Source organism: Chelonia mydas, chromosome 1 (assembly GCF_015237465.2).
Source record: "Chelonia mydas isolate rCheMyd1 chromosome 1, rCheMyd1.pri.v2, whole genome shotgun sequence".
Taxonomy (NCBI): domain Eukaryota; kingdom Metazoa; phylum Chordata; order Testudines; family Cheloniidae; genus Chelonia; species Chelonia mydas.
Window position 1 is genome coordinate 245,059,643 of NC_057849.1, and position 27,627 is coordinate 245,087,269.

Below are 27,627 nucleotides of genomic sequence, written 5' to 3' on the forward strand. Positions count from 1 at the left end.
TTCTATCCATATCACAAAAGCCACCTGTCCACTAGCACATGGAAACAAATGAACCTTTTCCTCTTCTTCCTCCCCTGCTCCCTGTACAGTCTAATGACTGGGCAGTAGCCAACTCATTGGGCAGAGTTGAGCTGATGGCCTAGAGCTAAAAGATCCCATCATCCAGTGCCTTACATGAACATTTGGGCATGGTAAGTACTTTGCACGTCTAGTCTTTAAGACCCACTTTTGAACACCTTCCCCATCCTAAAATGAGTCCCACACACACAGTTGTCTTGGATAAAAAGAATGGTAAAATCTTTATTTGCATGTTCCACTTTAAAAAAATAAAGGGGAAGGACTCAACAGCTTAAAGTCTGATGCTGTCCAGCAGCTGGAAGTGAAATAAATTAAATAAAATACAAACAAAAGCCAAGTAATCAAAATAGTCGAGGTCTTTGAATCTTTTTCTAGAAATACTGCCCCAGGCATAGCTCTGACTCCCAGGGATTTGGGCTAGAAGATAGTGAATAAGAAACAAAATGTCACAAAGTTAAATATGACAGGGGAATAAGATTTATTTTGAGTTTTAGTTTTAACACTTTATATATGTAATCCCCAAACTGAAGAATTCTAAAAATCACTTCTACCATCCCTCCACTTTGCTTAAAGACAAATCCTGCAGACAGGCAACTGTTCCATCTGTAACTCTGCAGAAGGGAAGGAGGATATACAGACCCACCCACCACCACATTAGAGAGGTTGTATCCTACGGGCCAGCTGTTCCACTGGGCAAAAAGCCCTCACAAATCCAAAGATCAGGCTTCAGGTGCTAGCCTGCAGAAGCCCAGCCACATAATGGTTATGGATGTTTCTAGAAAGGAAAAAACGTTCCTTCAGATTCTGCAGGAAACTCATTAGAAAGTAAAGACATTGAGTTACCTTGTGGGAAGAAAGCACAATGCAATGCCACTTAGTTCATTTCACATTGATCTGAAGTATCTCAGGACTGCTGTCTTAACGAGCATGTCCCAGAGCTCAAATCCTAACTTGACTGGGTGGTATCATGCTTAACTCCCTTTGCTCCACCAGGAGCTAAGTGGTAGTGTCCTGACCTATGGATGGACTTATCTCCTCTTTGCACTTGCCAATGCCCCTTTTCACTGTACCTGCACAGCCAGAATGTTAACGCCACACAAAGGTCTCGGGGGGTGGGGGGAGAGCCTCTAGTTTAGCTGCATGAGAGAAGTAGAAGGGAATCAAGCTATTCCTAGCCTAGAATACAACCAAAACTAACACACAGGTCAGCCAGCCCATTGCATCAGAAGTAACTGGTTTAAGAGCTACAGGACTGAAGCATTGTAATTTATATTGGGTGGAGAAGGTCTCAGACATTTGTACACTAGTCACTTCCAGTCATGACAGCATGAAGCTGTATGAGTGATGGAGTAAGCAAGAACTACTCCAGGGAGTTTTAGCATGGCACTTGAGTCTGTATGGGTCTTCTGCTTCCACAGGGACACTTGTCAGCCTGAACAGTTGGGTGATGGGATTTTCAGTAACCCCCCCACGTAAAGCTGAATGAGCGAGAATTCTTCCCTCCTACCAGGCGCTTGTTGCAGTTCTGTTTGGAAGAGGTTTCAGACTCTAGTCTGGCACATCCCAAGGACTGGTCCTTCCTGAAGGTCTGAGCAAGACGGGCTGCTCTCAGTTCCCTGAGAAAGAGGGAAGGAAGAGAAGTCAGAACTTGCCATACTCAATCCTCACCAGCTGCAGAGACAAGTCAGTGCTTTTCAAAGCTAGACAAGCACCATCCTCCAGTTTACCCAGGTAAGTTAACAAACCTAGATGGTAACATCACTGCAGTACAGTTGCAGGATTGGGAGAATTCATAGTGCTCCCAGCAATACACTCAGTCCACTAGGACTCTCAATAGCTCCAGCTAAAGCTTCTGCTCCACAAAGGGTTAGGTTTTCTGGCAGTTGACCTGATGTCTAGGGTAACTTGTGACAAACTTGCTTCCCAGTCTGTCACTAATATCAAGTGTCCAATTTATTTTTTCCTTCAAAGATTAAAGGTGAGTGGATATTAGTAGATCACAAGCAGTCCTGTAATGCAAGTCTGTTTATTCCTCCCTACTGCCCTGAATCCAGTCAGTCGAAAGCAGTGCTAGTCTCCATTTGCTGTAATACTCATCTGTAGGGGATTCCCTTTTCTGATTCTGCCTTGCTTTTCCAGAGTCTGCATGCTCTCTTGCCCATGGGGAGAAGAGTTTACCCCTTATCTTTCCCCTCCCTAGCTGGTGGTGGGAGAGCCAACACATCTTACCTGATCCCATAACCTCAGCCACAGCCCCATCCCCTTAAGGCCACTAGGAGCAGGAGCTGGAGGGGGATAGGGAGAAGTCTGATCTGCATTAATTCAATATTGCCACTTCCTTCTGGGCAGGGCAGACAGTTCAGTATTTATTCCCCTACCCTACACACTGATTTGATGTTGTAGCTCAGTGTTTCTCAATGAGCTGTCAGCTGATCAACGCCTGTCCCTGAGGCCTCCCTAACAGTTTAGGAAGGCAGCCTGCCAGTTCCTGGTATCAAAAAAGGTTGATAAACACTGTCTGTAGTTGACCACCTTCTCCCCTAGTGACCAGGATTATAGGTCAGCCAAATCATTGGTTAGTCAGATGATCTAGCCAGCATAGCGCTTAACCTGGAGGTGAACTGCTGTTTTCCTAGAGCTACATACAGGTGAATTGTGGCAGAGCCCTAGAATCATAGGTGTAGTTTGACTGAGATATGGGGGGGGGGGGGGAGGGGAGGGGAGAGGGAGGACGACAAAACACATGCATGACACATGTATGTATGGTGAAGCCAGGTACCTTGGCTCACTGGCTGTCTCCCCCTGCCTGGAGCAGTACTTGGACTGCTGGTGCTGGGGTGGGGTTTGGGGAAGATGGTCTGGCTTAATGGGGAGCCCCAGCTGCTGCAGGCAGCCATTCCAGCACTGACTGCTGCTCTGGGCAGCCATGGGAATGCCACATGCTGGGCTCCTGCTCCCCCCCCCACATTCCTGTATCCTCTTCTCCATCCCCTTCCTCTCCCACTTCCCCTGCCCCATCCCCTCCCCTTCTCTTCTCCCTGCCTCACTCCCTGCCCTGCCCCCCAAAAGGAGAGGGCACTCTCTTGAGCAGGAAGTCGGTGGGCACTAGGACCCAGGAGGCAGCATCCAGCTGCTGAGGCAGTGACCCAGAGCCCTTACAACAGTTGCTCCCCTCCAGCAACCTCTGCTGCTCCCTGCCAGCAGAAAGGTGCCAAGGAAGGGGATGCAACATGGGAAGGATGGACAGCCCCCATCTCCTTCCCCCAGTAGGCTGAGCAGAGCAGGGCAGCTCTGTGCTTGCAGAAGTCTGGGTGTGGGAAATGGTGCATGACTGCCCCCTTCCAACACCTTGCCTGTGTTTGGGGGTAATGCCCCCACACTCTCCCCAAACTATACCCATGCCCTTTAGCTGCACACCTGGGAACCAAGTTCCCTAGAGGCCCACTATTCCAGTACTTCTACCACCAGAGCCCTGCACAGATACAAAAGTTTGTATCTGCATCTGAGCTGTGATCTGAAAAAGTGGTCTGCAGATGTGGATATATGCAGGGCTTTGCCAACCACTTCAAGCCAAAGGCTGATGAGCAATTGCCGTGCCATTAAAGCAATCCGCTCAATGCACCACTGTCTGGCAGGGCTCCTCCTCTTTATGCACCAATAGGCCCTACCTTTCCAGCATGGCGGTCTTAAATTTCTCCACATTTAGCTGCTTCTGGAGCTGTGCAGCTTTTCCAAGAGAGGGCCGAAGAATTGGGTGTTTAGTAAGAGCCGTGGCGGATGGTCTTGCAACTGGGTCAGGGTGAACCATGAGCTAGACGAGGAAGTGGGGAAGGAGTGGAGGTTTATGGTTTCTTATAATATGCTAATCAGAGACATCCCTTCCCCCTCTGGATTGCACCCTGAAGAGCCTCACCTTAAGGAGTCCATGAAAGCCATGTGTGAGCTGCTGAGGGATTGGTGGAAGGTTGCCCCTGCGGATGTGGTGCCACATGGCATCATTGCGAGGTAGTGGTCCTGACCCTGCGGCTAGAGCCATTGTTAACGCAAGGGCAAAGATGTCCGCCTTTGGCAGATAGCAGTATTGCTGTGGAGAAAAGAAACAGTTACATGCACAGTCACCCCAGTATTTGGTGTAGTAAGATGGTCCTTCATTAAGATAAAAGTACTTCTAGAAAGAGATGTGCCTGACACTACTGCCACAATCCCACTCATTACTCTTTGCTGCTTTGACTCTGAAGAGAAAAATATGGTCCACTTCCACAGTTCCAAAAATACTGTTTAGTTTTAACAGGTTGTACACAGCTTCGAGTATCCTCCAAATCCTGAGGAACTCCTATCCCACATCCGGGAAGGCAACAGCAAGATGGCAGGACTCCTCCTTAAACTAGCTAATCTATGCCTCTGACGTTTACAACATGGTAGCAAGTCGGGCTACTGCTAGATTACCTCACCTGTCCATCTATTTGATGGAAGGGTGGAATGTGATGGATTGGATTTGGACACTGAATACATTTTCCCAAATTGAAATCTCCTTTTGTGGTAAGTCTCTGGGCCACATCCTCTAGTCTGTGGCCATTAACTTTTTGCCTTTGTGACAGGGTGGCGGCCTTTATTTTGATTTATGCCAGAGTGGCAAAGCTAAGGCTAGTCTAATACAGAGGATTTAGGTAGGAGACCCCCATGTAGGGAAGGAAGGGAAATCATACCTATTGTACAAATATTTGTCCACGTGTTAATGACCTTAGCATATAAAGGTGCTTTAGATATAATTATAGCTCCAATTCAGTAGTCAGGTTTCTACCCACCAGGACCAACTGCATTTGAGATGATCTTTTCCTTCCCATCCCATAAACAGAGGTAGTGTGGTTACAGAGATGACCAGAGACCCAATTGGGGAGTATATTTAAATATTATACATCACCATACAATTGTGCTTTACAGAAACAAATAGGGTTGAACTCTGAGGGAGGAACCCAAGTTGAGCTAAGGACAGGAGAGGACCAGGAAGGAAATGTATAAGCCAGGGTAAAGAAAATCTAATATTCCACTGCCAACCCTCAAGTTTCACATATATGCCCCATCCTCCCCCAAATGAAAGGGGCAACTGTACCTCTTGCAGAATCTCATTGGCCAGAAAACGACTGTCTCCCTCCTCCACTTGGGGATTAGTTATCGATGTCACATGGCCCAGGTCACCTAACAGGAAAATAAACCAACTAGAAATCCAACAGACAGCCCACAGTTCTGCTTTCCTGGGGGAAGTCATGCTATGTGTGCATCTTAAAGGAGCTCTGAGAGGCCAAAAGAACAGGTTGGGATCAGAGAGCTAGTGAGCCAGCTCCTCCCTCAATCCCAAGTCCAAAGGAAAATAGGGCTGTGGTGAATCCAGCCAAGTTAAGATCTATGAAGACTGACATTTCACCAAGTGTCTCTCTCTGCTCTGTGCCTCCAGGACTGAGTTTTGCAGGTCATGACTGAGGGACATTCCTATAGCCATAGGGATACTGTGTATTTAAGAGCAGCTTTAGAAATAAGTCACTAAACAGTTCGTGAGTCAGATTAAACCCACCAATTTTATATGCCACATTAGAAGAGAACCCATCATCTTCACTGTCGCTCTCTTCCTGAGCAGCAGAGCCATCAGTCATCAGCTTGTGACAGATGAAGATGTTACCTATAAGACAGAGGCTTGTGTAGTAAAACGCTTTACTATGAAATATCCCAATATAATAAATGTATCTGGATCTTCAAAGTAGACAAAGGAAATGGACATTGTTTTCTACAACCTCACTGCCACCACCATGGTGCAGGACACTTGAGCTGGAGTACTATATTGAGCAACAAGGGAATAGCCCTCTAAGGAACAAGGAAGTTCCCACACACACACACACACATACTTAGAGCTGACCTGCTTGGTCACCAAATCTGAAACAGAACACTTCTATGTGGGCCAGGGTTATAAAGAGGGAAGGAGAATGAAAGAAAAACCCTGGATCATGATTTCCAACCGTAAAGGAGAAGGTTTCACAACTACATTTTTCAGTACAATAGCAAAATTTGAGACAGACATGAGATGTTTGCTTAACTAGAGATTTGCTTCTTCTAGTTAAGGTACTGAACGTTACTGCAGTGAGGAGTATCAAGGGCCTGAATTTAGGATTTCTGATTGCCTGCAATTCCTAGTAGTCAATGGAAGCTGTAGGGGCTCAGCAAGAGACAAGCCCCAAGCTACTAATTTTACTTCTTTGGAGTTTAAAAGTTCTCATTTGGTCTTGATTTTCCCTCCCTCTGTCCAGTTGTGGGTTTGTTTTAATCTGGAAAAAACAGTCAATTTGAGTTGCGTATGGCAAGACAGTTTTCCCCAGTGATAATCACTAGGCTTATTGGATTAGGGAGGATAACCCCACACCCCTGATTTATGAGACTTTGTATAGAGTCTCCTGTTTGGAGACTAAATCCCTGGCCAACAATCCAACCCTATAGTCCTTATTAAAGCAAATTCTGACAGGCCAAACTCCTGTTAGAATTTTTGCCCAAGTAAAAACTGCAGGATCATGTCAACCCACAATTTTTCCAGCCCTCTTGGAAGCAAGTTACAAATGCTCAAAGTCTGCATGTAGGACACAGGCCCGTAGACCGTTGCCATCTCAAAGTTTACACTGTTCACACACATTTCAGAAACAAATCTGTGTGCAAACAGCACCAGTCAACTTTTGCTGGCTGAATTAAATTAGCTCTCACTTTGAGTAGCACGTTTTCCTGTTACCTCCCTGCCCATTTATGACTAGGATGTTAAAATCATCATTTCTTTGACAGCCAACTGTACAACTTTAAATACAGAGTTGTGAAACTCCACTTCTGTACCATTTTAATATTGGTTCAGTTTTGAGTTGTATACACTAGATTAGAACATGAGTTAGTCAGTCCATTAAATTTAGAGATTTGCATTGATAGCACATCTCTAAAGTGTCCCTTCCATGCTTATTTGAGTTTCCACTAATATCAAACTGTGCTCAGGAGTTCCTCCTCTGAGAGGTTTCAGAGTAGCAGCTGTGTTAGTCTGTATCTGCAAAAAGAAGAAAAAAAAAAAAAAAGGAGTACTTGTGGCACCTTAGAGACTAACAAATTTATTTGAGCATAAGCTTTCGTGAGCTATAGCTCACTTCATCGGATGCACTGTAGCTCACAAAAGCTTATGCTCAAATTTGTTAGACTAAGGTGCCACAAGTCCTCCTTTCCTCTGAGAGTTACTGTAAGTATGTGGCTCTACAGTCTGCAAAGAAAAGTATAAACATTCTTTTACTTTACTATAGGCATACATTTGTTGCTTGAAAAAGCAGGGTGTTTGCATGGAATCCAGTCATCTTACAGTACATTTTGAATATTGCCACGAAAAAGCCTCTTCCCATAGTGGAGCTCTTTAGAGCAACTGCTGTACTATAGGATTTCTTGTTTCCATACCACCCACAAGAAACAGGAAAAGGGAGTGTTATAACTGTACCTGAATGCTTTTTTAACCGTTACATGGAGAATAGCAGTGTTCTGTGTCCAGATCCAGAATGATCAGTAGAAATTTGGGGGGGGGGGGGCGTGTGGAAAAAAAAAACCTAAAAACAACAACAACTTTTCCTTTCGACTGCAAATCTAGACTCCAGGAGGAGTAGGAAGATAGATATCTTCCAGCCTACCACCACACAGATTACCGACACCAGCAGCATGAGGGGAGAGGGACCAGCCAAGGAAAGAGCTGTACTTACTCGGTTTGATGTCCATGTGTGCCAGGCCAGAGCTGTGTATGTACTTTAGCCCCATGGAGACTTGCAACAGGATCTCCTTTAACTCAGCTTCTTGGAAATAGTGCCCAGTCTTAGCATTTTCCAACAGCGCATCCTGAAGGCTCCCACCTAAGCAAAACATTCAAATTTTGATGCAGGTATTTTTCCCAGTGAAGTGAGATGCTTGAACTCATTTTCAGCTGGACTCTGGATACCCATTAATGCTAAGTACTAAAGAACTACACAAAGGGGTGGCAAACCTTGGTCAGAATAGCCATACAAAACGTTTAGGAAAGACTTATGCACTGTACCACCCATCTGGCATTACACTTGCCATTGCCTAGGATGGTGGTTTCTGCAGCTCTTTAGACCTACTTTGTTTGCCAGGAAGGGACCTAAGGCTATTAAGAGTGGCAGATCAGGGAGCAAGGAAGTCTAAGATACCTATGTTTCTTTAAATCACTGATTTCTGTGGCAAGACTCTCATAACAGTGTTGTTTTATTGCTCTTCATTTAGATACACTCAATCAGGTATTGCACAAAATGCTATCTTCTGCCTCTTCTTTAACTCTATGCTGCTGCACCCCCACGACTCTAGTCACGGGTGTCTTTGTAAATGGTGAAAGTTGTGCCAAGTTACAGTGGCGACTATCAAGAGTCATTTGTTACTGCAACCTAATTTTAAACTCGTGACTCCAAAGCAAAAACCAAAAGCACCGCACCACTGAAATCCCAGCCCTCACGAACTATTCAACTCAACCAGATGTTTGCAATAATGCTTGAAGGTGTCCAGATATGGACTTGCTGATCACCCACTAACTCCTGCCAACTGGAATGGGGTCAGGAGCAGGCTGTTCGGGAGTTCTTCCCCTCGCTGTGGTTCTGCCTCTGCGGCACTGCACTATTCACACAGTTAAGTCAGAGGAAAAGAATTTGCTTTCCAGGTATGTTCCACTCATGTACCAGATTGCCTCTTTTTAAACAGCTGTTACTCCAGTACTTGAGGCTTGATGGTGTACAGTTCTGTGGTGGACTCCCAAACAGCAATGGCATCAGGACTGCATTTCCCAGATCAGCTGTACCACAGCAATGAGGGCAAACCTTAAAAATACCTAACGATGAGCGCATACATGAGTGAGCTATGGGTCTCCCACCCTGCATTGAAAGTTTATTTATTTAAGACGGCTCCTGTACCCATTGTCATTCTAGACTTCCCCATCACACGGGCTAGCTGTGACCTTCCTGGCTCAAGGCAAAGCATTAAATGCTCTAGTTTAGAAACTGACCTTAAACCCAACTGAAGTTGATCTCCTTTGTAAGATGGAGCTCCATAGGTTTAAGCACCACAGGGAACCAGATGTCACCCTGCCATTTATGCTCTTAAGGCTGAGGTTCTTACCATTGCAGTGTTCATTTTGAATGATCATGTGATCATCCTCTGCCCAAGCAGAGTAGTAGCGCACAACATGGGGATGGTGTCCAAGCACTGCATGGGCATAGACTTCCCGCAATGCCATTTGCCTAGAGATGGAAACAGAACAGACAATGGTGATCCTCTAGAAATGGGGCTTCGGCGCCCTGCAAGAAACCCTAGTTCAGAACTGGAACTCACCTCCCCAGTCAGGCCAGGATTGAGAGCTACGAGCACCTAAGAGGGAGGAAGGGAAAGATGTGCATTTATGCTGAACAGCAGTTTTTAGCAGATTGAAGGGCATTACTCAGCTCTGAAGCCAGTCCCATCCTGTCCTTAGGAAGGGGCATTTTCAGAAGCTTATGGAGAGGAGCATCTTGAGACTAATATAAGCAGCAGTCAAGATCAGATGGAAGTAATCCGTACTGACACAAAGCCACAGCAGCCACTAATGGAATAGTGGCTGGGCATGTCAGAGCTAAAGCAAGGTTGGCAGTTAGTGAGAAAACCAAAAAGCTAGCAGTAACTTCAGAGTTCAACTTGTGGAGCCTCAGCACAGCAGGGCAATGGCCAATGGATGAAGCATCTGATATTTATTACCTTAGTTGTCTAGTCTACCATGGAGTGATAGAAGGGCACTCCTCCACCTGGCTGCACCCAAAGCTGTGAGAACAGGTGCATTCTTGTGAAATTACTCCCTCTTATGCCAGGAGCGAAGACATGGACTTTGGTTCAACAACCCCCCAATAACTGAGGAAGAGTGGCATTGCCAGAACTACAGAGGAAGCTCCTTTTAGCCAAGCAAGTATAACATGAGCAAAGAGACCCAAATCTTCTCAGAGTATCCATTTTGCATACCCTCTAGGTTTCACATAGTATTATTAACAGATACATCTATCTGGCAAACACCAGTGTATGGGATTGGAGATTATCCACCAGTCAGCAAAGTGGTAGACAGCTACTGTAATGCCAATATGTGTAAAAAAAAATTCCAGAGGCAATCCAGGCAATTACAGGCCAGTGAGCCTGACTTCAGTACCAGGCAAATTGATTTAAACTATAGTGAAGAACAGAATCAGACACCTAGATGAACACAAGATGTTGGGGGAAGAGTCAACGTGGTTTTTGTTAATGAAAATCATGCCTCAATTTATTAGATTGGGGGACGGGGAGGGGGGTCAAACACGGGGACAAGGGTGATCAAGTTGCTATAGCGTACTTGGACTTTCAGAAACCCTTTGACAAGGTCCCTCACCAAAGGCTTTTAAGCACAGCAGGCAGTCACAGGATAAGAGGGAAGATCCTCTCAGTCAGTAACTGGCTAAAAGATAGGAACGAATGGTCAGTTTTCACAGTGGATTGAGGTAAATAGTGGGGTCCCCCAAGGATCTGTATTGGATTAGTGCTGGTCAACATTCATAAATATTCTGGAAAATGGGGTGAACAGTGAGGGGCAAAGTTTGCAGACAATATCAAACTACTCAAGATAGTGAAGTCCAAAGCTAATTGTGAAAAATTAAAGGGATCTCCCAAAACTGGGTGATTGGGCAACAAAGTGGCAAATAGAACAGGAGTACTTGTGGCACCTTAGAGACTAACAAATTTATTTGAGCATAAGCTTTTGTGGGCTACAGCCCACTTCATCAGATGCATAGAATGGAACATATAGTAAGAAGATTTATATGTATACATCTATACATACATATACACACACACCCCACATAAAAAGGTGGAGTAAGAGGCTAATTAATTAAGATGAGCTATTATCAGCAGGAGAAAAAAAAAAACTTTTGTAGTGATAATCAAGATGGCCTGGGGCAAATGAAATTCAGTCTTGATAAATGTGAAGTAATGTACCTAGGAAGACAGTCCCAAGTACACATACAAAATGGGATCTAAATTTGCTGTTACCACTAAAAAAAATTTGAGTCATTGTGGATAGTTCTCTGAAAACATCTGTTCAATGTGCGGCAGCTGTCAAAAAAGCTAACAGGATATTAGGAACCACTAGGAAAGTGATAGATAAAACAGAAAATATCATAATGCTACCATATAAATCCAAGGTATGCCCACACCTTGAATACTGCAAGCAGTTCTGGTTGCCCTCATCTCACAGAAGTACATTAGAATTGGAAAAATTACAGAGAAGGGCAACAAAAAATTAGGGGTATGGAACAGTTTCCATATGGAGAGATTAATAAGACTGGAACTGTTCATCTTAGAAAAGACATGACTGAGGGGGAATATGGTGGAGGTATATAAAAATCATGAATAGTGCAGATGTGTGAAGGGGTAAACAACACTTCCTTATTCACTAACAAGAACCAGGGATCACCCAATGAAATTAATAGGTTTCAGGTTTAAAACTAACATGAGGAATTACTTCATACATTACACAATCAACCTGTGAAACTCATTGCCAGCGGATACTGTGAAGGCCAAAAGTATAACTGGGTTCAAAAAAGAATTAGGTAAGTTCATGGAGAATAAGTCATTCAATGGTTATTAGCCAAGATGGTCAGAGACACAACCCCATGTTCATGATGTCCCTAACTTCAGACTGCCAGAAGCTGGGACTGGATGACAGGGGATGGATCACTTGATCAATTGCCCTGTTCTGTTCATTCCCTCTTAAGCCTTTGGCATCATTGGAAGACAGGGTACAGGGCTGGATGGACCATTGGTCTGAACCAGTATTGCCATTATGTTCTCATTAAATCCAGGGTGCAAATTGAGGTGGTAAGTCAGTCCATATGGCCTCTCCTTACATTTTTATGAGCTACGAATATGAACACCCCACTGTTTTAGTCTACTCCTCCTTCCAAGGTTTATCTTGGAGACTGATGTTAGTTACAAGTTTCCAAAGATATGCTTTTGAGATCCTTAGATCTACACTACTCCCTCCTCCTCCATCCCTCTCAAAGATATGCCTAGCAGTCCATTAAAAAAAAAAAAAAAAAAAAAAAAAAAGATACCCCAACTGACACAGAGCAGCATTTTTACCACTATAGTTTCCAGATCATACACTCACTCATCTGAGGATCCTGCCAGAGGCCTCTTCGAGCGCTTGATAGCATACACACATCCATCTAGGCGTTTGATGCACTTGTAGACAGAGCCAAATTCCCCTACCCCAATTTTTTCTAGCTCCAGGAATTCCTTCTTGTAGCGGGAAACCATGTTGCTCTCTCTCAAGAGAAATCTCTAGGGGATTAGACAAAGCAATAAGAGAAAGAAAAGTTAAGGACTCATGATGCACCAAGGGTAGTCCTCTAAGGCAGGCCCTGTAAAACTAACATGTAGAGTCTCCATTGAGCTCCCTCTTCTTTTTTGTGTACTCTCAACCATTCAGAGACAGAGCTCCTGCCTGCTTCTCTGTAATGGCCTCCTTCCATCACCTGTTTGAGATTCCAGGGCCATGGATGACCTGACATAGACCAAGCAGAAAGTAGCTAAGAATTCCCTCTCCCCATGACTCACTAGCACTGCAATTAGTTAATGCAGATCTGGAATTGGGGATGGTGTTCTAGCTAACTGTGCATAAATGGTCCCATGGCACAGACCTCTAGGCTACTTCAGCTATGCACCTTTAGGCAGTTGTGACCTACAGCCAAGATAGCCATCCTGGATGGGGAACAGCAGAAGAGGGTAATGTTATTAGACTCCAATCATTAACTGATTCCCATGTGACTCTGTTGTAGTTACAGATATTTGATTGGGTGGAAGGAGACCTGTACCACTGAACAGTTAGTTCTTCTCCTCCAGAGAAGGAATTTCCAGATGGAAGACCACTGGAGGGCCAGTCAGAACATATCAGTTATCGGGAGAAGGCAAATTCAGAAGCATAGGGTTAGGTGGGCAGGGTCTACCAGTCTGCAGTGTTTTAAAAGTTTAGTCAGGAGTGCCACATGTCCGGCTGTGGTTTAAGTAAGAACTAATGCATGTTTTGAATTTAGAGGACAGTTTGGTATCTGTGCATAGCTTGGGGGGCATGCTAGCCACAAATTATTCCATCATGGTTGTTCTATATTTGCATGCAGTAAGTGCAATACTGCAGCAGTTCAGACTGTTCTATAAGCTTTCAATATTCTTCAGAGTATTTGCTGAACGTCTAGGACAAGTGAGGCAGTCACAATGCTGCCTGTCCAAGTTTCCAGCTACTACACCTGCCCAGGCCATTCTTCACACAATTAAGAGCCCAGGAAAGCAGCTGGAAAATAGTCAACTTTTGTGTATCAGTGCTACTAATATAGGTACACGAGGAAGGGAGGAACCAGGAGTTATCTGCCACCATCACTAGAGGAATGTCCAAGGAAGAAGGGAAAGATACAATACAGCTGGACAGTATAGCCAAGGGAGCAGGGGACCAGAGAAGATGGGATATGAAATGAAGAGCAAGAGTAGTCCATGAATTTTTTTCTCCCCCCAAAATAAGACTCACGTTGCACATTTTCTTCCCACATATGCAATGTCTGTAGTTACCTCAGATGTTTGTGATCAGTGGAAGAGGTGCTGCACAGGACAGTTAAGATGCGGCCCCCACATACTATTAAGCATAAAAAGCAGTACAGGTACCCAACTCATTGCAAATTTTTAAAGACTTTTTTTAAAGTAGTATTGAAGATACACCAATCTAGGCACCAAGCTAACATGCTCACACTTAACAGTAGGCTCTTTACATAGAGTTTTACTCACCTTAGACAAGTAGTTTTGTCTGATTGGTATCAAACAAAATCTATTGCTAAGTGGTAAGTTAATCAGAGGCTTCCTTTTAACAAGCATGGTAGCTCATAGTAATCCTTGATATCTCCACTGTTTGCCATAGTCATACATGTTGTTATATTGCTGTATTTATTCTGCTTTGCAAGAGAAATTCCAAGACCCAAGTCAAAGTTAAGCTGCATCACTGGCCTTCACAGGCAGGGAGCACCACCTCTCCATTCCTTAGCACAACCCAAGCAATGCTAGACTTCTTTCACTATGAATACACTTGTGGCTGCATTGATTCACTTAATGACTGTGGAGTAGGGAGAGACTCCAAGGTAAAGGAATTGAGATTTTTACTACATTTGAATGGGGATACTGAGTTTTTCCTTTAATGATTCTGGCTTTGTTTGCTTTTTAAAGCAGCTCAATTGTTTGGGTAGCTGTCACATAGGGAAAAACTAAAGTCTATTGTAATAATAAAAGCAAAAATATTGAGTAAGTCCAAGACTAATTCAGATGAAGTGATGAGCTTTTGATTATAAAGATTAGATCCTAAATTAACAGATTCTCAGCTGGTGGAAACCAGTTCAGCTCCAGTGAAGTCAGAGGCACTCAGCCAGTGTAGTTTGGCATCTGATGTGATCCTCTATGGCTAGGTCTTCACTACAGACTTCTGCCAGCACAGCCATGCCAGAGGGGCCACTCCGACCAACATCACTGTGCTAGCAGAAGACCCTAGCATGATGCACTTATACCAGTAAAATGTGTTTTTGCTCTGCTCGTGGGGAATGGTTTTACTATATGGTACAGAACATAGTTTCGCCATTATAACTCTAGGAGCTTTGCCAGTATTGTATGCTGGTTTCCTATACCAGTAAAGCACTTCTAGTGTAGGCACAGCCTCCATTTATACTTCATGGTAAATAAAATGGAAGCATTTAGCAGTGAGTGGGATCCTGACTCTTCTCAGCTCTGCCACTCTGTAGCGCACCTTCCTGATTGATAATACAGTTATGTCATCTTCATTCTTGTGAAGAGACTTCAGGCTTAATTGTCAGTGAAGTGCTGTGAGCTGCCGATAATGTGCAATACAAGTACTATTCAAAACATTTTGAGAAGAGGAGCATCCCTTTCACTTTCCATGACCAAGTACAAGATTCTCTTTCCTGCTGAAGGTGGTGACTGAGAATAAACCACCTAAGCAGCATTTAGGAATGTACTACCCTATTTCAAGTGTTTGTTATGTCAGCTGTTGCAACAGAACCACCAGAGCTGTTAAGACCTTTCACTGTAAAGTTACAATAAATATTTTCTTAAGTCTACAGACTAATAATTTGGAAACTTGAGGTTACTAGTTTACTGAACAATAGGGGTAGCAAAAGGATTATTCTTTCCAGCCATGTTGAGATAGCAAGAACTTGTCCATATTTATAGTAGTCTTATTACTTTCCCCATGAACGAACATGAGTCCTGGCCATCACATGATCGTTTCTAGAATGGCATGTTGGCCAGAACCAGTGAGAATTCTAGGACAAGTTGTAAGTTTCAGATCTGCCCAAATGTAAGTTTGTCAAATCAAGTAAATTACTTTCAGCCTAATGATGTTGACTAATGTACTGTACCCTATTTGGTTCTTCCTGGATTCTCTGCTATTCAAACTTGGTTATATAATCTTTTCTCATAGCATTGAGTTACACAATAGCATACATTATTAGTACTAGTACAAATATAGTAAGGGGCAATTTTTTTTTGTATTAGGCAACTATGCAGAGACACTCACCTTGGCTGGCAGCCCCTGTTCCACCTTGCCCCTGCTTAGAGTGGGATCTCCCCTAAAATGAGATTTAGCCACAAGTGAGCCTGGACACACGCACTATCCTATTGCAGCAGTCACAAGACTTAGGTTTCACATGTTTACATTTTTAAAGAGCAGCTTCAAGACTACTCAAGTCTGGTAAAATATTTATAAGACACTTCCAGAGGATTGGTACACAGTGAGTTTCTTTGTATTAGGCCAGAGAAGGCTGAGGTCCTGAGCTGGGAAATTCCTGTTCCAGTTTAGAAAGGCTACACATTCCAACTTCCATACGGCATCCACACGAGCTAATTTGTTAGTTTGCCACCATTGCATGCTATGCAGCTCTAACAGAGGTGAAAGTTGTGGGAGCACTAGGGAAGAACAGCCACCAGGGGTTTTGTCACTATGTTTATAGAACAGCCTGCTCAGAGCAGGTCTAAATGCAGATTGGAACCTTCGGAAGCGAGCAGAACCTCGCTATAATCAGGTTTCACGATGTACTATGGATTAGGCCACAACCTGATCTGAACCGGACTTTTTGAAGGGGTCAAGGATGTGCAATGTTTTCTGAACATACACCAGCCTTCCTAGCACATATGGGGAGCTATGCTAGACCCACCCTTCAGGACTTGGGAAAGAGGAAGGTGGGGCCCACTCCCACCAGTCTGAATTCTGTTCTCATCTGTTGGTTATAGTACTAGATACAAATATTGTAAGCTCGGGCTATATTACATTCATAGTCCCAATAAAAGGAAGCCAGGATGGTTCTTTATTCCACATTTCTGGTTTACCAACCCCACCTCCCCGTAGTGTTTGCTCTGCATGCCTGATTCCATTCCACTGAGTTTAGTTGTTTCGTCCTGGGAGAGCAAGGAGGAAGATGTACCAAATTCTTCCATCGTTGCTTAAGTTTCTTTTAAAACTCCACCCCCTTCCTCCCCCTTCTCTGTTTAGCAGCAGTACACTTACAGCTCTCCTCTGGCTTTCCTCTTGCCATTAGGAGGGAAGAGCATCTGTCGATAGGACTCTGGTGTAAATGGGTTAATGTTGACCAGCGAAGCCTGAGCAGAATCATCTGGATCAGCACCAGGAGTAAATCTCAAGTGCCGGGGACCTTTGGAGGGAAATTTTCCCATGGTTGAAGGAAAAGCAGTCTTTGTTAAGAGACTCTGGATTTAAAAATAAAAACAAAGTGAGTTACGAGCGTCCTCTAGTTACTGTTTTGACCATAGCTGTGTTTTGTTCTGGGCAGACAGCAATACTTTGCCAGTTTGTCTCCAGTGTCTGATCCACCAAAAGGTGGTTTTGCTGGCCACTAACTGCTCTACCCCACTCTGAAGAGGCTTGGACTTTCTGCAGTTCTTCCCTGCTTTCACGTGAGGGGACTGCAGAGCTATTTATGCAGCCAATTTGTCCAAGAAACCTGCTCCTCTTCCCCACTGCAGAAGTCATGGACACAGGATTGTCAATTTCATCAACCTGGAAGACCTGGTTCTATCAAGCCCCAGATAGAACGATCACAACTTGGTCAGGACAAGTTAGTCAGGAAGATCAGACTGACTAAAAAGGACATGGCTTTAAGTTGCCTTCTGGCATCTTTGCAAGAAGCAGTGCTCAGCGGAAAAGTTAGTTCAAACAGCTTTTCTATACTGCTATTAGAATTTATGATATTTTGACAGTAACTAGAATACAAAGCAATGGTGGTTGATTCCTCAGACATCCAGCTTGAATCAATGAGAACTGGGGAATTTCAAGTTTAAGGCCAGAAGTGACCATTAGATCATTTAGTCGGAGCTCCTGTATGATCAGATTCTACAGTTACCCTCTATGAGCCCAATATGGTTTGGCTAACATGCCTCTTCCAGAAAGGCATCTCCACTCTTGATTTGATGGCATAGGGAGACTCCACCACTTATCAGTGAGGGTGTCCAACCACTGGGAAGAGTTTGTGCCTTATTTCTAATTTGAAAAGGTCAGATTTATGCAGGGGTGAAAGTAAGTCGCCTGATTTACCGGTACGCTGGGGCCAGCTCTGGCCCCCGGAAGAGGCGGGGCTGAGGGGGTCAGAGCCAGCCCTAGCCCACCCTGTAAGGTAAGTGCCCCCCCCCTTCTCTTCCCCCCTCCCCCACAGGGGTAGCAGCAGCAGCCCAGGGCTCCCGGGGCTATTTAAAGGGCCCGGGGCTCCACTGCTTCTACTGCCCTGGTCCTTTAATTAGCTGCTGGAGCCCTGGGGAAGCGGCAGGGCTCCAGTGGCCCTTTAAATAGCTCCTGGAGCCCCCGCTACCCGAGGGCTGTGGGGGCTATTTAAAAGGCCTGCGGCTCCCCTGCTTCTACCACCCCAGTCCTTTAAATAGTCCCCGGAGCAGCGGCAGCGGGGCTCCGGCAGCTATTTAAAGGGCCGGGGCAGTAGAAGCAGGGGAGCCCCAGGCCCTTTAAATAGCTGCCGGAGCCCTGCAGCTGCTACCCCAGGGCTCCAGCAGTGGGGGCTCTGGAGGCAATTTAAAGGGCCTGGGGCTCCAGCCACTGCTGGGAGCCCCAGGCCCTTTAAATTGCCCCCGGGGAAGCCGGGCTGCCCCAGTACGGTGCACCGGCTCTTGCCGGTACGCCGTACTGGCTTACTTTCACCTCTGGGTTTATGCCTCTCTTTTCTAAATTAAAGGGCCCTTTAGTATCTGTATTTTCTCTCCATGAAGATTCATTCTTGTCAATCACTTTTCAATCTTCTCTTTTATAAACTAGACAGATTGAGATCTTTAAGTTTAGCCCATGAGATTTTACAAGACAAAAATGCAATAAGACAATCACTCAAGACTGAGTCTTTGTAGCTTGATGCTCCTCTAGACAAGAGCCTGGTTACTAGAAGGTGACAGGGTTTATTTGTTTTTAGTTAATGTTTTACTGACACAGTGCACTGAATCACCTGTTGGATGACTCATTAATAGTCATTGTTATGGTGCTTTCCATACAGATGGAGACAAGTTTCTAGCCTCACGCTGGAGAGTCATCCCTACCTTTTTTGGCCAGCTAAGGTGCATTTACACTGCTGCTGAGAGGTGTAGTTCCCAGCCTGGGTACACATAAACGCACCAGCTCTGCTCAAGACAACTTCTTGAAATGATAGCATGGCCTCTGTGGTACCAGCAGCAGCTCAGATACATGCCTAGGATCTCAGGTTGTACCCTGGCCACTAGCCTGAGCAGACACCTGTGCCTCCATGGCCAGGTGGCTGCACTGCTATTTTTAGTCACTCTGCTGGAGCAAAGCTAGTACCGCTATGTCTACCTGGGCTGGGAATTATTATACCTCCCAGCAGCACTCCTAGTAGCATGCTGAGATGGCACAAGAACAAACTATCCCAGTGCATAGGAAAGATAGGAAGTATGGTTAAGAGACCATCCTGCCTTAATCAAGAGATCTTTAGTGACCTGAAATGCAAAAAAAAAGTCATACAAAAAAGCAGAAACTCGCTCACATTATGAAGGATAAACAAAAACCCAACAGCATATAGGGACAAAATTAGAATGGCCAATGCACAAAACACAGTTAAACTATCTAAGGACAAAGGGTAACAAGTAAATATTTTACCAATACATTTGAAGCAAGAGGAAGACCAACAACAGAGCAGGCCCATTGCTCAATGAGGAGAGGAAGTCAACAACAAAACACAGCGATAGCCCAGTGTTAAATGTCCTTTTTGTTTGTTTTCACCAGAAAGGCTAGCCGTGATCAGACTACTAACGTAGTGAACATCAGTTTAAATGGAGGAAGATTTTGAGGCTAAAATAGGAAAAGAGCAAGGCAAGAATTACTTAGGCAAATTAGATGTCTTCAAGTCAGCAGGGCCTGACAAAATGTATCCCAGAATACTAAGGAACTGGCTTTTACTTATTTATGATATATAGAGAAAGGAAAGTCTCAACATTTCAGCATTTATTACATTAAAATCAGGTCTTGATTCCCCTATTTTAAGCTAAAGGACTTCTTGGAGAACTAGCAGGATGTCATCAAAAGGCAAGAAAATAAACTTGTGCAATTGAGGAAAGATTTCAGTCAGACTGTTTAAGATTCTGTGGTTTGCTAACATCTAACACCTGAGAGAAAGATTCATTATGCCAAACTCTCAAGTTAAGCCTAAGGAAGCTCCTACTCCAGTTCTCTAATGCTCGAAGGAGTAGAGTGTCCCCGAATTGGAGTAAGGGAACGTTGCAAGTCAGAAGTGGGACACCAGAACATCATCCTAGATAGCAGTTTTGTTTGCCCATCCACTATCTGCATTATTAGTCGTACGACATCTGTTCCTCACCAGACAGCCATAATCCATGAGAGATACAAGGAGATCCAAAAACAAAAGCAAAAGCCCTTTGATGTCCATTAGTCCCTGGATCTACTGGCCAGGAAGAAATCCAAATCCTATTCCAAAAAACTGTATCAAGAAGCACTAAAGGAATTCGGTCTGCTGTGCTCCATTCAACCAAAGGAGCAAGCTAGTTGCCAGTCAGTTGAGAAAGAAATACTGGGTATGATTGTGTGTGACCCTAGCCGGCCTTTGAGTCACAGCATGCAAAGGGACATCTGTGCAGTTACAACAATGCAGAGAAGTCCTCTGAGGACACAGTGAGTTCCAGGTCTCCACCAGTACAGGAGGGAAGCACTGTCTATTTTATTGATACATCACCCTATAGGGGAACTCATTCAGGAACTTCTATCGGAACAGAACCAAAATCAATGACCTTCTCCAAGAAATGTACTTGCGTGCAATAGATACAAAGTTATCTTTCATCAGTGAGCCAGAGGAAGGTGATTAGTGCTTCCACCACATTCCTCTCCTAAGTCCACCCCCTAAGGGCTCATACAAAGCTAGTTTGCCATAAGAATGATTCCTACCCAACCCCAACTTTAATGAACAGTTCAGTTTTGTGTACAGAAGAAAGTATCAGTGTAGCTGGACAGCAGAAACTGGTTAGAGGGGTTTCAGATTTGACAATGAATGGAAAATAGTTTCCCTTTTTCTAGCCAGCTCTTGCTAACAGCAAGTTCCATTTAACGATCCAAAGAATGATCTGGGAACTAGGAATAAGTAATCAACTGCAGCCTCTTGCTTCCAAGTACTATGTATGTCCAAATAATTGTCAGTTTTCTCCTTGAATCCTATTAAGGACAATTCATCTACCTCAGTGGTAGAGTGTTCTAAATACTGACCACTATGAAGAGCATTTCTTTATATGGAGCTTAAGCTTTGTTTTAAGTGGGAGCTGCCTAGACACCAAGAATGCCTAAGGGGCTCTCAACATGAAGGATACATCTAAGGGTAAAGGATTGCCAGTTAACGCAAGGTAGTTAAGCATGTTTGTTAATGCTGGACTAGACACTCCCCAAATGTTTGTTCCAGGGAAGAGACATTTGTGGCTCACAAACAGAACTAGCCCCTGCCTTCCAGTGCTCATAGTCTAAGTTTATGATGAGAAAGTGGGTAAAACATACAAACTGGAAGTGAGGAAGAGGGGAGAACCAATAAGGTGGCAGTCAAACAAGCACATTCCACACAGTAGGCAGTAGCCCCTGCTTATCTTTCTAATGTAATTCTTGCAATATATTTAAGACAACTTTTTCAAATGGGCATAGAGACATTTCCTTGCCTTGGGAGTGTGCGGGGTGTCACACAGCTGCAGTTTTCTCCAGGTGACGTAATGCAGTGGAGTCCCAGGACATTCCCAGGCAGGACCAGTGTTCTTTCTCAAGGATGAAGCAGAGTCCACAGTGGGACTCACCCATGCTTTAGTCCGAGTCAGAGACATATCACCTACTTTTCTTTTGGGGGTTACTGCAAGAGGACTGTTAACTCTCCAACTCTGAAAATCCCAGCTCTTCTGGGGGCTTGAACTTTGGGGAGCCTCTTCTTGTATACTACTGTCCTCTTCCTGTATACTGCTGTCCTCTTCCATCTCATTCTCTTCAGCGCAGCTGGAAAAATCCAGTTTCTGGATAAGTTCATCACTCTTGTCCCAGTCATCCATTGTAGCTAGAAAGACACAGAACAAATACCAGCCTATTTGATCAGTAAGGGGGGATACTGAGTGTTATTTACAAGATTGATTGTAAGTAATCACCCTATTTCCTCCACAGGAGATTCATTATTTCAGATTTGTAGCCTTAACCCCACATATACAGGAGTTTAGATTGATCATAACAGTCATTTGACTATACCAAGTAAGGGAAAATATCTTGGAATTACCCCTCGCCCCAAAAGATCCATTCAGAGCTTAGTTCAATGTTTGTAAAATAAACCCTGGTCCTACTCTCACCAGTGTAAATCAGGAATAGCTAAAATGAAGTGTTGTTGGGATATTAAGCCTATGTAAATAAGATCAGGATGAGACAGAGAGTATCCCCCTCCACCAAAAACAGTTACTAAATATTCCATCCACTTCCCACGACAGATACACAAATCACATTATACTACTTGATAAGCTAGATATAGTGACTCCCACTAGCTCCTTTGCACTACATCTCTAAGGAGAAAGTACTATGTTACATACAGCTGTAAAAGCAGAAGGCCCTCAGACAGTTACCAAATATTTTCTAGGAAAGCCCATCCTTAGTGAGAAACTACCAACTACTGCTGTTCCCGCAGCATTTATAACCACCAGCCTGCAGCTGTGCCATTGTTAACAGGTGACAATTAGAACTCAGCACCACCTGTTTACAATTGCTGGGGCCCATCCTGCTCCAATTGAAGTCAAAGGCAATTCCATTTTGTCATAGACTTAGCTGGTAGTGTGGCAGAGCCCACTATATGCAAACAGCCCGGTGGGACAGCTACACTTTCCTACACCCCGTCTCCTTACTTCCTAATTCTTGTCCCTCCCTCAGTTTCCCAGAGCCTAATGAAGAGGCTGCGCTTCCTGAAAGCTTGTCTATTTTATTTTGCATTAGTCTGACAAGATAGGTAGCCCTTATCTTTGTCAATTATTAGTCCTTTGGCTACAGGACTAATATCTGAGTCCCACTTCTAAGGTCTCCATTTAGACCTGACTGGGTAGTACATTGTTTTGGACTAGTGCTATAACCCATGTGGAGAGATTCAATAACCTTATTTAGAATGTGTTAGACCTCGAAGGGGAGCGGGAGGGGAGGGAGAACAAGACTGTATACAGGCCTCTACAAGGTCAAGGAAAAGATTCACAACTCCAGCTTCCTAGTGCTTGAGCAGCTAAAGATTAAAGAACCTTGTCAAGCCTGTGAATGTATTTGTGAGATTGCCCACCAAGGGGAGGAGTCGTTCATCTCTCACCCACCCAGGAGTGGGACAATGGCCCTTCTCTTTGTGGCTGTCCTTAGAAACCAAGGATTTTGTGTGCCATTGTGAAGTGCATGTTTTTGAAGAGGAATATAGAATTTTAATGAACTGGGAACTAGACTACAGTGGCCTTTTTTTCTTAGTGCCGGGGAAAGCTGCCAGAATGCAAACATGAAAAAGAGGAATCCTCTAGCCACAGAACAGGTACAGCTCTGGCATAAGCAGTGCATATGTTCCCTATCTCCCCTCTCTCTCCACACACATACACACCAAGGGGGCCTAGAGGGGCCACCTGTAGGAGTGAGCAGGGAGGTCAGCTGAGGGCCATGGAGTCCTAGCAATGTGAGCTGACTACTAATAAAAGGGGTGGTAATTTAGGTTTTTGTACCAGTGATTAACTCATTTTATATGGGCTATTAAAGAGCTATCAGAGGATAACAGACCAGTGACCAAGTCAGCTTTTTACCATCTGCAGCTGGCTAGAAGACTGTGAACTTTCCTCTTGGATGTGGACCTTGCCCAAGTTATCCATGCTTTTGTTATTCCAAGATTAGACTGTTGCAATGAACTCTACATGGAGCTACTCCTTAAACCATTCAGAGACTGAGGCTGGTGTAGAACACAGGAGCTCATTTGTTGAATGAGGCATTTTGCTGGCAACACATGACAACAGTGCTCCGGGATGGGCACTGGCTGCCTATTGGTCTCTGGGAGGACTTTAAGGTGTTGGTTATGACCTATGAAGCCATAAATGGCCTGCGACTGGCTTACTTGAGGGATCACCTCTCTCCTAGGCCATACTATCACAACTGCAGTCAGCTGGGGTGCTGGAGCTGGACCCCCAGAGACCAAGCAGCTAGCAGGGTCTTCCTTGTAATGTCTCTCAAACCTACATAGTCTGAAATAACCCAGATTCACTGACCTAGGCACACTGTCAAAGACACCTGTTTGGGAAGGGTTTTGGAGAGAGCTGAGGGTGTGCTTCCCAACATGGTGAAAAGCTGGAATATAGGTATCTGGCTGGCTGAGTTCTTGTGAAATGACTAATTTAATGCTGTGCGGGAGGGAAGGTTTCAATGTGTTCTTAATGATGTGCTAGGGTGACTAGAATTTGGGTAGGAATCTTTTATTTTAAATCTAAGCGAATAAATAAATAATTTCCAGCCACTATTAACTAGCTTTGAACTAGTGACCTAGAGACGAAAAACCTCATCCTGTTGGATCATATTAAAGAAGTTCTGTATTAAAATCACAAATGAGTTTGATTCCCCATAGTTTAAATTCCAGGGTATTGCTAATTAAGAGGTCTCTTGATTTTTGGTACTGTTTCTCTCCCTCTATGTGTGAAACTTGCAAGCTGCTAATTGTGTTAGTACATTCTAAGACAGAGTCTGTTCTCAAAGCAATCCTTTGTAACAACAACTACTCACAGAGAGAGAGAGTCAAAGCAATACTCTGTAACAACAGAAACAGCACCCAGAGACTCCCCGCCCTTTTGTTGTATTCATCTCGCTTTGTTAACAATTGTGATTAAAATAGAGATAGAGGATGTATGTGGATGGATGCTTGGTGTGGATAATAACTGAATGATCAGGGAGGTGCCAGCCTAAGAATCCAGTGTCCATTGGCTGAAGAAGGCGTCAAGTGGAAATAACCAGAGGACCCCCGGAGGGCAGACTGGAATCCACCCAACAGCCTCAAGGATGGGAGAACCAAAGAACAAGATAACATCTGGCAGCACAGAGCCGTCAGGAATGTGCTATCTGCTGATTGATTCAGCAACAGCATGATGAAGCAATTCCCATAGACTGGCATAGGAAGAAATTCCTATAAAAATGGACTCTAGAAAGTGAGAACTTTGGGGTCTGATTCTGCAAACCAACTTCCAGGAGCATCAGATGAGTATCTGACAAGGCCCTGCTCCCTCCTCATGTCCAGGCCACCTGGCCAGTGGCTTGGCATGAGCAACTCTAAGGCTGGTAACTATGATAACAACCTGGCAGAACCTGTGTGTGTGTGTATAAATGAATGTGTGAATAAATATGAAATTGAATGGAATGTTATAGCTATAACTAACTGCTTACTATGATTCTTTCTGTATTCACAATAAATGTGGCATTTTGCCTTTTCCGCTTTAATAAGATCCTGCTGGTTTTTATTTTATTGGTATAACAATCCCCCAATTGTCAGTCCCCTGTCTCCCAAACCGTCCCACCCTTATATCATAAAGGGCTTTACTGAAGAAAACCGGACATGTGACTGGAAAAAGAAGGAGGGGGAGGGGGAGGGGGAGGGGGAGGGGGAGGCTTGTGACTACTTTTTGTTTCTTTTTACCATATAAAGGAGGCATAAAAGGATGTTCACCCTTGCTTGTTGTGGTATATTAGAAATAACAAGTCTTGACTTCCTGTGTTGCTAGACAACTCTTTGGAGGACTGTAGAACTGGTTAAGAGATTTATCAGCCCTCAGTTAGACGTACGGGGATATTTGAATCTGTTTCAAAAAACACTTTTTGCCCAATTGTTTTTCAGTTATTTGAATTAAATATGTATTAACAGAAACAAATAGCACAGAAGGCAAATTCTCTCCTGGCATAATTCCCTTTGTTTCAATGAAGTTACTCAAGCAGAGAATTTGGCCTTGAGTTTTAAACTGTAAGTATGTCTAAAAATTGCTTCAGCTCTTAATGTACTCAGGTTTCTGTTTCCTAAGAAGTTATAATTGCTTTAGTCCTGGGAGGAATTTTTCCAACAAAAAACAACTAAATATTTGGTATTTCTAATATGAAAAATTAAATAATTGTTCAGACTTTTCCCTGGTCCTGCAAACACTTCAGCATGTTTTTAACTTTAAATATTTAAGTAGTCCTGTTGCAGTCAATGGGACTACTTGGAGCGTAAAGCTAAGTATGTGTGTAAATATATGCAGGACCGGCCTTTCTTTATGCCTCATACAATAGCAAAACAGGCCACTTTTTTTCCCCTTTACAAGTCACCTTGCACAGAAAATGCCACAGGCTAAATACCACATGCTGCTGCTAAGTAAACCTGTGTACAGGTTTTGTGAAACAAACAGTGCACCTTCTCAATATTGAATCTACCTGATCTGAAGTTCATAGCAGCTGGTCACCACTTGATCAATTTGAAACACCAAAGCCACTTTTGACGTCTATGGATCACAAGCTTTTGAATGGTGTATTGCATATCCAGATCAGCTCCATGGGAAAAAAGTTAGATCATTAAGAATTTTATGACAATACCTTCCTTTTAATTTGGGCTGCTTAACTGGGTAATCCAATTAATCAGAAAGTCTCCAAGGGAACTGAGTTAAGCCTTATGATATTTAATGACAATGATGGCTGCTTAATGAGGATGATAATTACACTCAACCTGGTTGCTTTTGGAGTGCCTTGGTAGTTCTTAGATTTTTGTGTTTCAATCCTATCCTGATTCTGTGTGCCACTCTGAAAACAGCTCTCAGTCCCTCTGTGGCTGTACTACATCTCAGTCATCATCGCTGCCTCCCCCAGAGGTGAGCTTGCAACTTCCGAGCCAACTATTCCTGATGACGGGTTTCAGAGGGGTAGCCCTGTTAGTCTGTATCAGCAAAAACAATGAGGAGTCCTTGTGGCACCTTAGAGACTAACAAATTTTGTTAGTCTCTAAGGTGCCATAAGGACTCCTTGCTGTTATTCCTGATGAGCATCTCTTAAGCTATTGAGGGCGCTGACATGGAGCAGGCAATAGGTTCTGTTTCTACCCTAGTGCAGATATTGGCTCTGCTCAATTCCATGGACTGATTTAGTATGACATGCTCAGTAGAGCTCTACAGCGACTCAGACAGTAGCATTTCTTCTGAAAAGAGGTCTACTGTTAGTTGGGAATTCTGCCTAATTGGGATGAAAGAGCATCCACCAGGGCCTCTAGATTCTTCTCTGTTAGGATTATAAAGATGGGTATAATAATGCACAGGAAGATTAAGTGATTTTTTTAAGAGAAACAGACTTTTCCAAGTTCCCCAAAAGAATCAGCAGTAGAGCCAGAAATTTAGGAGTCTGGGATCTCTGTTCTTTGCTCTAGCCAGATTACACTTCATTAGCTAGGTCTATTTTGGTTACCTTTGTATTAATTGTTATTAATATATATGGAGCGTTAACATTGCTCAGTGTTATGCATAACATAGCGGAAGTCACAAGGCACAGCCCCAAGGAAACTACATCCTTAAGCACTAATTCTGCAAAGAGATCTGTGCAGGAGTCCATATTGACTTCAATCGGGCTCTGTGTTGGTATAATGAGGCGCCCACACACATCCACTTTCAGGATCAGGCCTAAATTAGCACAGACAATATAGGTCAGAAATATTGCAGCAAATGACATTCTAATGTTTGGATCAGTGGCACAATTATCTGTGTTTTTTTTTTTTTCAAAAAATAATGGCATCAAAATAATTTTATAATCTAATCTATTTATATGATCTACAGTGCATGCCACTGAAAAGTTATCTCCTGGTACAGTATAAATAACCCATATTTATAATTATCTGATTGCACATCCCACTA

The 27,627-nt window shown here is 43.8% G+C and overlaps 1 protein-coding gene and 1 long non-coding RNA gene across 7 annotated transcripts; one reads left to right on the forward strand and one right to left on the reverse strand.

Annotated features, from left to right (window-relative positions):
• Positions 1-270: 270 nt before the first annotated feature.
• On the reverse strand, positions 271-26,302 carry WEE2 (WEE2 oocyte meiosis inhibiting kinase). Of its 5 annotated transcripts, none has more exons than XM_037878929.2 (12): positions 26,168-26,302; positions 21,406-21,788; positions 16,739-16,938; positions 15,752-15,803; positions 12,296-12,468; positions 9,253-9,374; positions 7,836-7,982; positions 5,648-5,752; positions 5,189-5,274; positions 3,992-4,162; positions 3,747-3,889; positions 271-1,694 (listed from the first exon to the last, which is right to left on the reverse strand). In XM_037878929.2, exons 1-12 carry the CDS (start codon positions 26,181-26,183, stop codon positions 1,535-1,537), a joined length of 1,758 nt encoding a protein of 585 aa, XP_037734857.1. In that variant the 5' UTR covers positions 26,184-26,302; the 3' UTR covers positions 271-1,534. The 5 variants fall into 5 exon arrangements, with proteins under 5 accessions (XP_037734857.1, XP_043397165.1, XP_043397159.1 ...); XM_043541230.1 differs by having other exon boundaries at positions 21,574-21,788; positions 26,168-26,297; XM_043541224.1 differs by lacking the exon at positions 26,168-26,302 and adding an exon at positions 22,339-22,477.
• LOC114022485 lies at positions 1,677-16,883 on the forward strand. Of its 2 annotated transcripts, none has more exons than XR_005222394.2 (3): positions 1,677-1,809; positions 4,361-4,617; positions 16,770-16,883. It is a non-coding gene; the product is annotated as an uncharacterized LOC114022485 (long non-coding RNA). The 2 variants fall into 2 exon arrangements; XR_005222393.2 differs by lacking the exon at positions 4,361-4,617 and adding an exon at positions 7,727-8,797 and having other exon boundaries at positions 16,770-16,880.
• Positions 26,303-27,627: the final 1,325 nt, after the last annotated feature.